Source organism: Hirundo rustica, chromosome 9 (genome assembly GCF_015227805.2).
Source record: "Hirundo rustica isolate bHirRus1 chromosome 9, bHirRus1.pri.v3, whole genome shotgun sequence".
Taxonomy (NCBI): domain Eukaryota; kingdom Metazoa; phylum Chordata; class Aves; order Passeriformes; family Hirundinidae; genus Hirundo; species Hirundo rustica.
Window position 1 is genome coordinate 17,158,766 of NC_053458.1, and position 15,267 is coordinate 17,174,032.

At 39.7% G+C, this 15,267-nt stretch overlaps 1 protein-coding gene across 1 annotated transcript in view; it reads right to left on the bottom strand.

The window, feature by feature from the left end:
• Window positions 1-15,267, bottom strand: part of ABCA4 (ATP binding cassette subfamily A member 4) — a 64,613-nt gene that overhangs the window by 1,441 nt on the left and 47,905 nt on the right. Inside the window, exons 31-48 of the mRNA XM_040072374.1 lie at window positions 14,601-14,695; window positions 13,652-13,684; window positions 12,387-12,492; window positions 12,191-12,265; window positions 11,551-11,720; window positions 10,458-10,635; window positions 8,950-9,065; window positions 8,132-8,279; window positions 6,843-6,966; window positions 5,988-6,117; window positions 4,959-5,079; window positions 4,733-4,795; window positions 4,515-4,621; window positions 3,416-3,557; window positions 2,719-2,853; window positions 1,422-1,525; window positions 1,242-1,334; window positions 648-897 (exon numbers count right to left, since the gene is read on the bottom strand). Of these exons, the coding sequence (XP_039928308.1) occupies window positions 648-897; window positions 1,242-1,334; window positions 1,422-1,525; window positions 2,719-2,853; window positions 3,416-3,557; window positions 4,515-4,621; window positions 4,733-4,795; window positions 4,959-5,079; window positions 5,988-6,117; window positions 6,843-6,966; window positions 8,132-8,279; window positions 8,950-9,065; window positions 10,458-10,635; window positions 11,551-11,720; window positions 12,191-12,265; window positions 12,387-12,492; window positions 13,652-13,684; window positions 14,601-14,695 (2,190 nt within the window). The remainder of the gene's footprint in view (window positions 1-647; window positions 898-1,241; window positions 1,335-1,421; window positions 1,526-2,718; window positions 2,854-3,415; window positions 3,558-4,514; window positions 4,622-4,732; window positions 4,796-4,958; window positions 5,080-5,987; window positions 6,118-6,842; window positions 6,967-8,131; window positions 8,280-8,949; window positions 9,066-10,457; window positions 10,636-11,550; window positions 11,721-12,190; window positions 12,266-12,386; window positions 12,493-13,651; window positions 13,685-14,600; window positions 14,696-15,267) is intronic.

Genomic DNA, 15,267 nt, shown 5'->3' on the forward strand with positions numbered 1-15,267 from the left:
TTGCAAGTAAAATCCTACTTTTTCTTAAGGAGGAGATGGCTTCAGCCAGGTTTGTATGGTTTGCACAGCATGAGTTTGGTTGTGATAGGAAAGAGGAGACAGAATATTGTAGTAGGAAGCTGAAAGGCAGCCAAGAATGCCTCTGTAACAATCCCACCAAAACCAGCTTTGCATATATGGACCCTTTGTTACTTAGGAAAGCAGACAGATGGGGCCAATACCCTCCAGCAAGCGGGTGTTTTTAAAACTCCCAGTGGACTTCCCAGGTTTTGTGGGTCTAATTGCTTCTCACAGTATCTTTGGCAGAACACAGTCCAAACTTCTTATTTAAAATAAAATGCTACTCTCAGCTCAGTCTCATTCCAAATTGCTGACCTTGCTCAGACTGCTGCTCCCGAAGGAATGGGTTGTGTGAATTCTGTCATCTGGGAAACGCTGTCTTACCAGCTTTCACATGGCACCTATTTACACAGGAAATAAGGTACTGATTCATACTGATACATCCTCCTTGATGAGAGACCTGGAATCTTGCCTGAGAAAGAGGTGTGACCAATACAATTTGGTCCTCCAGTTGTTTGGATACATCCCCTTATGTTGCCTAATTCTCACCAGATAGGCTTTCTCACGGACGTTTTACATTTACTGACCTGATCTAATGTTGTTTGCGACACAGAATATTCTTCAATATGCAAATTTTCCTTATTGGAGATTATTAATCGAAAGATCTTAGCCAGAGAGGAAGAGCAAATCTGATACTGCAGCATGTTGTAGTGTTTCTCTCTCTGTAAACTCCCTGGGAAGTTGATGTGTATGAATCTCTCAGCAGGAGCAGGATCTGGAGGCAGCCCAGACTTTGGAGCTTTGATTTTCAGAGTGACAATGTAGCCATCTCCAAACCTGGGAAGGACATGTGGATTTAGAAACTGGGTGAAGAGGTTGTTTCCTTATTCAGGAAGGAAATTAGTTTTCTGCAGCTATGAAAACAACAGTATCTGAAAGATACTGCATTCGATCCAGTTTTTTGGGAAGCCCCGTGTTTGCCCTCAGAAGTGGTATGTAGCATAATAGAGTTGAAAGGAGATCTGGTCAGATTGTCTAATATCCAACAGAGCTGTATCCAGAAATAGGTCTATAGTTTACCACAGAATAGGTAAAACAATGAAATGCTTGTATTAGGAATAGTACATGTCACATATACTAAATTTTCCCATTAAAAACCATGATAAAAATATTCTACTTACTTGTATTTTAGCTCCTGAATTGTGCCAAGGCATTTGAAGGTACCTTGTACCATGATGGCTAAACGAGTACAGAGGGCTTCACATTCTTCCATACTTTCAAAAGAGAGAACAGACACTTAAGACAAAAGCCAACAGATGTACTTTAGCTGCTTTTGGATTCTGAATCCTAACAGTTTTTACCTGTGTGAGGTTAGAACCACCGCTCGCCCATCCCTGAGCACGCCAACAATGGAGTCCCACAGGAGGCGCCGGGACTGAGGGTCCATCCCGGTAGTCGGTTCATCCTGTAATGAAAATGTTAAGGTGATCAGAGTCAGAGAAAACGAGAAAATCTATCTAGAATCAGGTCATTTTTTTGGACCATAGCATATAATTGCTTCTCCATGGTAATCTGTGCCTTAAGGAAGCACACAGACCTTGAGAAGTGTAGGAGTGAGTGAGTACCAATGGACTTCTTGGCACAAAGCAGTAAAGGAACAAGTACATACAAGGACTGCAGGTGAGAATCCAGTGCTGTCTGTGGAGGGCACAGCTACAGGGAAGGGAGTGCCTTTTCTGGGCAGCAATGAGCTCTCACCAGGTTGTCTTACTTTCATAAACTTATAGGACATTGTTCAATCCAAGAAACTAGTGAAGTCACTCTGATTTACACCACCTAAGGATTTGATCCTACATAAATCAACTGACCCAGTAAGTAACAAAAAATGTAAACAAAATTAGGATAGAAAAATTTTCATTGAACATCTTGTCTTAAGAAATTATGAGAAAACATTTTATCTGACTGTTTACTATAGGGAGAATACATGTAAAGGCATATTAAATGGTACAAGGAACGAATCTACTAAAATGTTTTAAAACAGTTCTTCATAGACTTAACAAAGTAGAAGTGACTGTTTAAAAGCCAGAGACATACAAATTAAGGTGGTAGAATATAGTCTAAATAAAGAATTTCTGTAGAAATTTCATATAGAATTTCCCTTTAGATATGCAAGTATCCAATTACTTATTTTATTATTATTTATTTGGTAAGACATTTCAGCATTTGTATAGTTTAGTATAGATTTGTATAATTGATTCCAAAGATATTAAAGGCTGTGAAAGGGTAGGTATCTTCCTCTGTTCTGCTGGATAAAGCAGCCAGGAGTATATGTTAGAAGATCATATTTTACATCAGTGGCTACACTCTGACAAGAAAAGGCAGACTGAAACTAAGCAACAGTTTAAATTCAGATTTTTCTGGATTATAGATTTTATCTCAACACATTCTTTTTTGAAGATCTTTCTTTTGTAATCACTTGGCGTCCACTGGAAACATAGTTACGCATCCCAGACTACGCCTGAAATGAACACAAAATCACACAGAAATAGCTGTAAAATGAGGGAAGAAAGGAGCTGGCAAGGACTTTTTGGCTCTTTAGCACGTAGTGTTATGAAATGTTATATTGAACTCCCAGGGCTGCGTTTCCATGACACTTACTAGCAAGACAAGTGGTGGGCAGCCTATCAGGGCAATGGCAGTGGAGAGCTTGCGCTTGTTGCCCCCACTGTAGGTCCCTGCCAGGTGGTCTGCGTACATGGGAAGTCCCAGCTTCTGGATGCCCCATTCAGCAACCTGTAAGAAAGACCATCTGTTTCACACAGCAGCTAATGCAGAACAGAGGGGATTGCTGATACATCTTCTGGCAGCAACATGACAGTCCTTTGGGTTTTAGCACATCCATTTTAGAACTGGGTCAGGGAAGTACCAAATATTTATGATGATGATGAGGGGAGTTCTAACTACATGAGGGAAAGCCATAAGCAGTCACAGCTGTAGACTTCTATCTGTGCAAGAATTTAAATTATTTTTTTCTGGAATCTTCATGTATTCTTCCCTATACATTCACAACTCTAAAGGCAAGAGTGAAACAGCAACCAGTGCCATTATGAGCCACAGGAATCGCGTCTTTAGTCTTCCATTGTTGGTGCCACAGATTTGCAAGTACCATTAATGCCTGGGAACCTGCATTTGATAGTGTGGTCTTGTTACTTAACTGTTCAAATGACAGGAACCAATCCAGGACTTCAATACAGAGAATAACAAGTCCACTTTGGAAATTCTGGCCCTTGGCATGTTAAGAGCACCGTTAATCATCACAAATATCACTGTAACTATCAAAAGCAAGACTATTTACCCTCTCGATTTCTTCTGCTGGAACCCCCCGCAAGCGTGCATATAAATGGAGGTGTTCTCGTCCTGTGAGCAGGTCATCGATGGCATCAAACTGAGGGCAGTATCCCATGTTTTGATGGACATTAGAAATGTGGGTCAATATACTGAAGAAACAAAGAAAAGAGTTGTAGTTCTGTAATACTAGCTCTAAGACAGAGAAGAACAGTTTGAATAAAATCCTTATTTTCTGGGGCAACAACCCTTGTAAGTGGAGAAATAATTCTTCCTGATAAAACATCCTGCAAAAATATCTGTCTAAGTAGGAGCAAGGAATACACTGTTGTCTTAAGTCAGCTCAGTCCTAGTTACGAGTGTAGGCCCCTCACCCATTTTCTTGTTAAGGTATAGACTAACTTAATGAGAAGTTCTTTAAACAGCCACTCAAGTTCACTATTTTTTGAAAACAGTGTTTATATCTAGAAGAAAAGAAGCAGTTATTTCAGCTCAGAATATGGTCACTAGCAATAGACAGGCAGGACACAAGGCTAAAATTTCAATGATAGTAGGAAAAGTACAAAATCACAGAATGGGTGTGGTTGGGAGGGGGCTCTGGAGGTTATCTTGTCCACTGACCCTGCTCAGGCAGCGTCACCTAGAACAGGGTGCCCGGGACCATATCCTGGCAACAAAAGAGTTATTGTTCAAATCACATCAATGGACAAAGAATCAAATCCCAACTACACCTAACAAGCCAAGGCACACAGCCTTAAACCAACATAAGGGCATACCAGATCACACTGTAATAACTTATAACATTATGCCAGCACTGTGTAAACTAAGATGCTAGAAACAGCCAGAGAAAAGTTCCAAAGCTCAGATCAAAGTACCTGTTGGATGGGTTATGTTACATTTGGGAGCTCTTACCACTAGATATGATTGCCTTGTCCCACTGTTAGCATTACTACAACTTACCCACAGATTTTACAAATGTTAAAGGTATCAAATGCAATTGTGTGTTAGCTGTGATCTCAGTGCCACAGAGCTGCTGGATCATTGAGAGTGTGATCTGGACAGTTCTGTATGGTAAATGGACTGTCACAGGGGTTTTTTAAGGTACTTACCTATTGCCAGCCACTACAGCATCTCCCGATGTCACATCAGTATCTCCAGTCAGCATTTTGAATGTTGTTGTTTTACCAGCACCATTCACTCCCAAGAGGCCAAAGCACTAAATTGCAAAATTTATCATATTCTTTAATATTTCCAACTTGCAAATCATCAGGGGTATAGAATCTGAACTGATCCATGGAATGTAATCCAGTGTTATTGAACAACCTACCTCTCCGGGACGGATGCCAACACAGAGTCTGTCCACTGCAGGCTTGCATCGACCGGCATAAATCTATATTGATGAGGGAGAAAAAAAAGAGGAAAGTTCCTATTTCAAGACATCTACAGAAATGAAAATCATCTGACTGTTTAGTTTAGTTTAATGCTATTGGGGTGAGGCAACTTTAGAACTGACACAGGAGTAAGCATTTTTTTCATTCTTCTCAAAATATTACCTTGGTCAGTTCTTGTAATTGTAAGATATCAGTTTTGTTGTCTCCATTCATAATTCTTTTTCTTTCTTCTGCAACATCCTCATCTTCATTAATAATAGGTGACATGGCAGTCTCAGCAAACCTGGAATAACCCAAGATACTGAGTTGCCCTGGGTTCAATTAGAATAACAGTGTGAAACAATGGCTAATCTGCTGCCAAAAATGTGACTGGTGGAAGCAGCGGGATTGAAATTCACAATGTGACATTGGCTGGAGTATTCCTGCTGTTGAGAGAAGCCCTGACCTTTAAAGTTAATATCTAGATACTAAAAAGGGAGGAAATGGCTTGCTCAAAAGGACATGCTTTGTCAGTCACTGATATGACAGTAACCTGCCCCTTAGCCACAGCTTTCACTGTTTGGCTACTCTTAGTACCTAGTGATGGTCCTTAGAAGTAGAAGATCTCCCTGCAAGAGAGTATTTTTATAACTGCACCAATTAGTGCTCTTGTTGGCAATCTTGAACAGGAGTGAATGACCCACTCACAGCTGGTAGGTAGGGAGCTGTTTTCATCAAGGGAGAGGCACATTTATAAAGCAGAGAGGGGAAGTTCACATAGTGTCCAGGATACAGCTGTCCTGTGCCATAGACTAGAATTGCTGTCCTGGGATGTCAGGCTAGTACCTCATAGTACTAACAAGTACCTAGCCTGACTGGTACTGAGGACACTACAACTTTCCAGGTGATTTTATAATCTCACTACTACACTGTCTTAAAAAAACAAACAAACAAAAGTACATTAAAATCTTAATTCAAGAAAACTAATTCCTTTAATAAAATATTCTTATATCTTTCCAAGATAATGCAGATTTGTAAATGCTTTCTTGAATCAGTATATCAATACATTAAGATCAGGTAAGTAAATAGAAAACAAAAAGGCTACAAATTTAGAGAAAAATTAAGAACAAAAATAAGAAAAGAGGGACATAGAGAATAACAAAGATAGTCATGCTTTTGGTAAAGGAACATTAATAGAACTTTCAGACATACCATCTTGCGGAGAACAAAGGGTGCTGCATAAAGAGATTCAGAAAGAAGAATACAACTCCTTGAAGAGCCATGGCAACCAGGTTCTTTCCAACAAAGTCCCACTGAAAGGGATTAGAAACATGCTTCTCACCTTTGGAGAAAGAGCACCAGAAAGTAAGATGAAATACTGCTGAAAAACCCCACTACTCCTCAGAACAAAAAGCATAATCATAATGAATTACTGTTATTTATTTGCTCATGATTAGGCAATGGTTTTAATTTTTCAGTCTTATAAATATTCTTAACAAAATGCCTTTCAAATTCAGCTGCTGCATGGAGAAAAAGTAATCTCTCTGAATACACACTAATTTGGATATCAGTACACAAAACTTGCACAGATTATGTGAAAAGACACGTGTTTTCTGAATAAAAACAGATGAGTTCTGCTGTATGACTATTCTTTTAATAAGCTGTCTGATATCAAAGGCATATCCCAAGAGAATGCATTTGAAGAACAACAGTCACTTTAAACATTAACTGAGGTATTCAAATGAAATTAAAAAAATAAAAAATAAATCCTCCTGTAATGGCTTAAGGTCTTCTAAACAAAGGATGAAAAAACATCAGAGTCTGACACTGAACAAATGGGTTCATTTCCAATGCAGGCTACTGGCTGGGCCATAGATATCTGGAAGCACTATCATCAGAAGTGATTCCTTCAGAGAGGGTGAACTTTCCTGCTCATCCATCTGAGGATGGAAGAGGTGAGAATTTCAGAACCATCTACTACCTTTCTGTGTTAATCCTTCCAAACATCTCATCCAAGGTCAGGACATATGACACTGCTATAACTTGTGTCTTATTAGCTTTACCTACCAAACCTTGCATACACTTCAGTCACAGCTTGGTTCATGGCCAAGTCAATGAGTCCACGGCCCAAGCAAAAATGTGGCAGGACAAGCAGCATATTTTTCAATGTTTTATTAAACTTCAGCAAAGACTGTAAGAAACAGAAACAACTCTGTTTAAACTAGACCTATTCAAGAAAACATAGCAAAGCAAGTGAAAAGTTCTTTGTGATGTCAGAAAAACTGGATGTTCTGTGTTCTTAAAACAGAGAAAATAGTATTTATCAAGTTACACTCAAAGCAACATAAAACACAAACAGCAGAATCCTGGCATACACTGCATCAGAGAAGGTGCTTGTGAAAAACTGGCAATGGGGAGAAAAATTAGATTTTGTACTTAAGTATTTCCTTATGTATCAGAGGTAATGTAATTCTGGTGGTAATACGTAAAGCCATTATGGGGCTGTTTTGGATTTGCACTGAAAGCAGGGTTGATAACACAACAGGGATGTTTTAGCTGTTTCTGAGTAGTACTTGCAGAGACAAGGCCTTTCCTGTGCCTTACTGTACCCCCCTAGCAAGGAGCTGGGGGTGCACAAGGATTTGGGAGGGGTCACAGCTGGGACAGCTGACCCTGAGTGACTCAAGGGACATCCCAGACCATAAGCAGTCAGGCTCAGCACATAAAGCTGGGAGAAGAAGAGGCAAGAGGGGAATGTTCAGAGTTACAGCATTTGTCTTCCAGGTCACCATTATGTGTGATGGAGCGCTGTTTTCCTGGAGATGGCTGATCACCTGCCTGCCTGTGGGAAGTGGTGAATGAATTCCTTGCACTGCTTTGCTTGTGCACACAGCTTTTGCTTTACCGATTAAACTGTCTTTATATCAACCTTTGAGTTTTCTCACTTCTAGTCTTCTGATTCTCTACCCCATTCCACGAGATGGGGGAGTAGGGTGCAGAGTGAGTGAGTGGCTATGTGGTGCTTGGTTGACAATACTGAAAAGTACTGGTGTCTGGGCATAATTACACAGCAGATGTCGGTGCAATGTGGAGTTGGGAGGGAGGGAAGGCTGGGGAGAAGGTGTTTTTTTCAGATCTTATTTCATTTCTCATTATCCTGCTCTGATCTTTTAAATAATAAATTCAACTAATATCTCTAATATTTGCCTGTGATGGTATTTCGTGACTGATCTCTCCCAGCCCTTAACTCATGAAGACTTCATTACATTTCTCTCCCCTGTCCAGCTGTGGAGAGGAGTGAGAAAGAGGCTTTGGAAGGTGCCTGGCCTCCCACAAAATTACAAAATATTACTTACCGGATTATTTTCAAATAATTCCAGGATGAATGTAATGGCACTGCTGTTGATTCCCACAAAGAGATTAATACAAGACAATGCAACATAAGCAGTGCTGGGGATACTAAAGAAAGAAGAAGCAGGGTACATCATGGGAATTACTGCCCATCTGCACGGAAGAAACAGAAAAAACGATGATAACTTTTCACTATTCTCATGTCAGTTGGCTTAAAGAAAACTCAAATTAAGCTTTCTTCCCATCCCAAATATAACAATATGGTGTAACCAACCAGTAACCCACCACAGTATCTTCTCCCTGATTAGTACATAGGATTTTTTTCTGCTTAGTCCTTTTTTTTTTTGTTATTAAAATGCCATTCAATAGACACTGCTAAAATTGACAAAACTTAATGCTAACAAGGTTGCTGTTAACCCAGGTATCTTTGCACTTTTCTGTGAATTGTACACCAAGAAGAAGAAACAAAGAAATGTTGAATGCTGAAAGATACTTTAGTATTGACTATGAATGTGGCAAATCAACAACCATTAAATTCCTACACAATGTACAAGGAAGAAATCAGCAAACTGAACAAATATATTTCCCTGTACGGCTCGCATATAACGCTTAAAAATTCAAGACAGGCAGTGACAAAAGAATCTCTTTTGTAGCATCTAGCCAGTATGTAAATATCCCATAGAAGAATCTAGTTTTAACCTGGTTTGGATCCATCCAGTTCTATTTTTAAAAGCTGGGTTCCACTACGTACAGAGGTCAGTAAATGAAATCATTTCCATGTGAAATACAGGGCCCACCTGCAGCAATAACCTTGATCACTCACCCGTACAGGAGCAGCAAGGCAACAAACACAGGGAGATTGGTTGGGGAGGTGTATGCTTTCTTGTTGAATCCAAGGAAGATAGCCACAACCATCCCAGCACTCAGTGTATAATTCACCTGCCACAGCACACGGGGAAGATCAGTGTGTAAGGCCTGAGAAGGGCTGCAAACATATCCAGACCCTACACATCATTCCAAAAGGAAATTATATTGTGGAACCTCAGAATTTGAGTTAGGCTAGTCACAGTGAATTTTTTTGTTGAACAGGTCTCTGGCAATGCTCAACATTTTTCTAAGACATCTTTTATCAGACTGTTCACCAAAAATACAACATATATTGTTGTTTCTTAGACAATGGTTTGTGAATCTATTATTTCATATTCCGGCTGCCAGGCTTCCCACAAAAACTGCCATGGGTCTGCAAGGGAAGTGGTGCAAACAAAGGCTGTGTAGGATGGAAGAGTTAGTTACTCGAGCCACATTCCTGGGAAGAGGCTAAAGTGAGCATGCCTGGCCACTGCTCGGTTTCTCTGCTCAGTATTAGTAGCACGACTCTACTGTAATGCGTGGAATTCCCCATGCAGAATGGAAGGGGGCATTTCACAGAACTGCTAACACCACTTAATGCCTTTGCATCGTGCTGTCAAGGGCAACGGCCAAGCAGAATTCCTGTAAAGGAAGCTCCTGTGAACAGCAGAGAACTCTGGGACCTGCTTCTTTTCCCTCATTTACTAAAATAATGCTTTGTTTTCTATCTTATCTTGAGAGAACACCTTCCAAATCCTAAAGAGTTTTGGGCTTTTCAAATATTGATTTTCTTTTATTTTTAATTTTTAAGATTCCGTGTTCATGCTTTTCTTATTACATAGTTCTGTGGCCACTTTCTTGGTCACAAAGGCTTGGCCAGAGAACCAGTCCTAGTTTTGCCTCAGCCAGCCAAAGAATTTTCTCTTTTATGACAAAGTGGCTGAAGGGAAGCTGAGCCCTGTCTAAGCAAGTCTGCACCTGTGGTGTAAATCTTTTTGGAATAACACAGTGACCATGATACAGTGACCTAAATGAGTATGTCATTTTAGATACCCTAGAGTATTTTGTCAGGCCTATAGATACTATTCCAGCAGGCTGTGAATCTTCCCCACTTTGGTTTCTTGAATATCTTGAAATATGTTTTGGGTCTTCTAGAGGACAGGAGCGACTAGCACCGGGCAATGAGGTTTTTCCCTGCTGTAGTAAGTTGTACTTCATTGTATATTCAGTTGTAAGGGTCTACAAATCCTAGAACTATAAAAAATAGAGCTTCATTAGTTGACTGAGTTGTGCACCTGAATTAATTTCTACATCGGGAATTAGTTCAGAGGCCAGATCCTTAGCATGGTCTCTGAGAAACACTTAAGAGAAATTAATGCTTTGCAATGCTTAGAATCACCTTCACTTGATTCACTGATTTGCCCTCAGTTCATGCACACAAAGAATAATCAGAGGCTGTCAATCACACCAGCAGTTACTTACTAAGTCCCACATGAAGTTAGTTAGCCAATAGGTAACTGGGCTCACGCCACTGACAAACTGGAGGTGTTTGGCTTTTGTTACACGTTCTTGGATCAGGTATAAAACAAAACTGGCTGGTATAAAGGACATGGCAAAAATCACACAGATGGCAACAACAGCATTCACTGAAGTGGTCAGTCTAAAACAGAACACAAGAAGGGACTGTGAGCAAGGGAGTGGATGCAATGCAACACTATATTAGCATTTGGGGACTCTGGGGGGTGCTTTTGGGTAGAAAGTAGAAGTAGAAAGGCTGGTTTTTAAGTAGCAGACTTCTCCAGTTCCAAAATGTGCTAGTGTATTTTTCCAAGTTGCTTTGAGGACTGTAGCTAACAAATATGGCACCATTCCCTGATCTTTTACTTGCTTTATATATCTCAGTTTGACAGCCTTTCCTGTGTGCAACATCTCAAACTAGACATTTAGGCACAATAGCCAAAGGGCTCTGGAAGCAGGGAAAGGAGAAACTTAGAAAAGCAGGTTGGAGGCAGTGAGAGGAAGCACAGATTTTGCCTCTGTACTATAATGCAAAGTTTTTGGTTTCAATGAATTATGAACTTAACAGGAGAGCAGAAAATCTTGTCTTTTTAGGGATGTCTTTTTAAGAAATCATGACTTTCAGATTCAGGTATACACCAGTCCTACTACATGCCATTGAAAATCTACCTGCATGCTGTCCTCGGCAGCAAGAGAGTAGGTTGTCAACTACTTGACCTGTAGTCAATCAAGGACAAGTTCTCATTCCATTTTTAATTACATGTTTTATTTCAGAAGTACATGTATTGGATTTGGAGCATTAACAAAAACTGCAGAATCTTTGTGCTTGGGAATCAGCAGAAACATGCAATAATGTATATCCAATGGTCATAGTTCCTGTGTGGGATGGGAATGAACTCTTATGGAATATAACGAGACATGAATAGAATCTTGTTTAGAATAAAACTTCAGGCAAGGGCCTCCACATTCTGTCAACTGAACTCTTTCTCTTCAGAGAGAAGTGAAATAGTGGAAGTAGGAAGCTGCCATGAGAGACAGGAGTAAAAGCCAGACTTACACAGTGACTTCAGAGAGCTGCTCCTTGGTGAGGTTCAGAGGATGGTTTATAGCAGTGATCCCATGTTCCTCAGGGTCTTGGCCAGTCCTCAGATTAGCTCTGAGGATTGCATTATTGGCTACATTGAGGAAACTAACCATAGCATGCCAGCCTTTATTGTTAAACCACACCTAAAAGAGTCAGAAATCACAGATTAATTTAGGAAGACTTCACTGAGCTGCAGGAGAAAATTTGGCTGCCTTTTATCTACTTTGTGGGCATTGTCAGCAGGGCTAAATCAGCACCAGGAACTCATTGTTCCTAGGCACAGTCCTGCAGGAGGAGCTCACATACTATGCTTTTAAGAGCATTGGACCACTACTGTCAGGGGATTTTATAGAAGGACATTTTAAGATTAAGTGTATTACTCAAAATATTTAGGATGGCAAGAAGTACTAAGAATATAATTTTTAAAAATCTCACATTTGAAATACTACGAATAAGGATTACCTATATTATGGAATAGTGTTAATACCAAGTTATTTCTAAAGTATAGCATTTCAGCTTTTCTTGCATCTGGGAATACCACCAGCAATATTCTCATCATTTGAAGCCTATGTCCAGAAAAAACTGTGAGTTAGCAGACTTATTCCAGCAATACCTTAATATTATCTTCAGTTTCCATGTATTTAAGGAAATCAGGGAATTCTTTAGCAGCAGCCAGTGAAGTTTGTCCCTAAAACAAAAAAGAAAAAGCTAAAGAAAGAGCAGTGCTCTAGGTGAAATCTAATGCTGCAGTAACCATGCTTTGAAAAGATGTCAAAAAACAAACAAACAAAATTAAAAATCTTGCTTACTCCTGTCACATTCATCATTTGTCCAAGATCACTGAAAAATTTGACAATTTGATCTCCAGAAACATGAAGGACTGGAAGCCTTCCTCCTATAGAAATTCCTCCGTACCTAGTAAAGAGAGAAATATCATTGATAACTCGTACCACACACCCATAACTGTACATTAATGGAGATACTAAAACCCACTTAATGCAAGTTTAATTTCTATACATCAAACATTCAATGTTTAACAATTTTGACTCTTTTTTTAATAAGTTGTATTAGGTCTTTTTAGGGCTTACAAATAAGAGAAGCTCTATCAGTTTCTGCAAGTCTTATGCCAGGATCCTGGGAAAATTATTTAGAGAGATTTGGAGAAAACAGTGATTTCTATACAACAAAACCTTTAAATCAAGATAATTACCATATAATGGTTTAGACAGCATGGAGGACTAAGGACAGCATAGACCTCAGTAAAAATTTCAGGTGCTCTGAGAGGAGCAGATATTCACCAATGTCAGTACCAGCCAGCACTCCATAATGGTAAATGCTATTGCACAAGATGAAGTGAAGCCTAATCCCACAGGAAGCAATGCTTGCCCATGAACAAGCAGATATTCCCTGAAGAAAGGCAGTCATCCAGCTGCTATCCTTGAAACAAACTCCTACTCCGTTTCTCCTGGTGAGAAATGAAATGAGTATGTGCTCCAGGCTAACCAGTCATCTTTCTAAGCTTTTAGTAACTGCAGTGTAGACATCACACACTGGAGTTAGCTGTTGTCTCTACCTAAAAGAAAGAACTAGTGCAATGTGATTAATAACTACTGCACATGTACAGAGCAGGCATGAAGAATTGTGGTTGTTACTTCTGTATTTGATAGGCTGGTGTCTAGGTTTCATCCCACTCAGGTTTTTTGGAGGGTTTATATTTTTCTGCGGCACTGCAGGAGCTGTGTCACAGCAGTATTACAATATACCGTACTATTGTGTTGGACCTCTTCACCTCACAGTTCCCGTTGGTTTGACTCCAACAGGTAATAAAGCTCTGATAGTTCCATTGTGAGCCTCTTGCTTTCATCTCCAGCAGGGACTTCCAATGAATATAAGCCCTTGTGTTTATAAGAGCTTCCTGATCCCCAGCCTATTTCCCACTGAAGCCATCTCTTTGTTCTACACTGTCTGTCGCAATTCCCCTTGTCCATTTGCAGAAACATTGTGAGGCTCCCCGGTTAAACAGAAATACATTGTTCCTTTATTTACTACCTTAATCTGTGAATTGGTTTCTTACCTCTGCTCATTGACCCAGTATTTACTCTTCAAGCTGAAACAGACAAAGAGAATCTCCTCTCAATGCACAGAACCAAAGTCAATGATACATCAGGCTTAAATAAAAATTCAAGTTGAATTCCTATACTTTGCAGACCCCCAGTCTGATGGTTATTGCTTTGAGCTGTGGGGTTGGCAGGACTTTTGGCATTCCTTGCAGTGTGTTTTTGGCTTTTTGTTTTCTGACGTGATTCATCTCCAATTCATACAGTGATAAGCAAGACTCCTACAGTGACACATACTGGGCTATTCTAATCCATAATTAATTTATTTTAAAAGGTGTATCTAAAGCAATCATGACACATGCTAAGGCGAATCAGTCAAAGGCAGTCAGAACACAGCTAATATAAAGGGAATTTCAAGAACTCTGCTGGGAAGTGAAAAAGCGGCAAGGCCTGAATCAGAGATAATAGGCCACTGTGGACACTGCACAGCTAATTATCAAACTCAACACACGTGCCAGCTGAAGAGGGATCAGTAGGATGGATGTATCTGTGTAGGATTGTCCTTTGGCTGCTCTTTAGCACTTCTGAGAAGCAAGTGTTAATTAACTCAGGCAGATGGTCACCTCAGTGTGGCTACAGATCTTCAGGGGACAAAGTAGTATCTCTGCAAGGCAGATCACCAATGCTGTGCAGAGGCACCATTTCTGTCACCATTAACATGGCATTTCGTCAGCACTGACACTTAGCTCTGCCTGTACAGGAGTACCTGATTATACAAATAGTTATAACTGAAAATATTTAACTCCCCTAGAATCAGCCTTTCTAGTCTTATATCAGAAATATGGACATGGTGCTCAAATCTACAGAATACTGTGGTAAATCAGGCATTATGTCATTATTAAATGAAAATTTCATCACCAGGTACAAAACATCACATGTGAAAAAGAAATAGAGATTCATCCCTACCTTCTTTTTATCAAAGTGGGATATGTTTTCACCAGAAAATCTGAAATATTTCTGCGAGTCAGATCTTGAAGAATTTCTGTGCTGCGTTGCACTCTCTGGCAAGAAACAAAAACCTAATCAATCACAATAAAGTTTAGCGTGTCTTAAGCTATTAAGTGTTTGTCAGGAAAAGAGAAAAAGTAGAATTACTCTTTCTTTTTTTATATGAAAATGATGCCACATGACAACTTTGTTGAGTCTTTGACAAATACACGTTTGCTGTGAAATGCAAGACCTCACACTCCTGAGTTTATCCCAAGGTAGAATATACTTTAAGGGGTTCCTGGGCAGCTTCAGATGGCAAAGCTTGCAACCTGAAATCATCTGATAATGATCTAGAACATAAGTCTAATGAACCTTCCAGAAGTTCCTACATTTGTCCACAGAGAGTACTGGATGACACACAAGACACATTAGAGAAGTCCAGCTGATTCTAGACAGGAAGACATTCCCACAGTGCCTTCATTAGTTGAGTTGTCTATGCTTAAACATAATTTTATCGATAATTATTTACACTCTGTGGCTTTCCTGGAGACTCAAGTGAACTGCTTCTTTTTGACAAGTTATATAAAACTATAATATCCTACAAAATCATCAGGATAACACTATAATAAACACATTTTGTTTA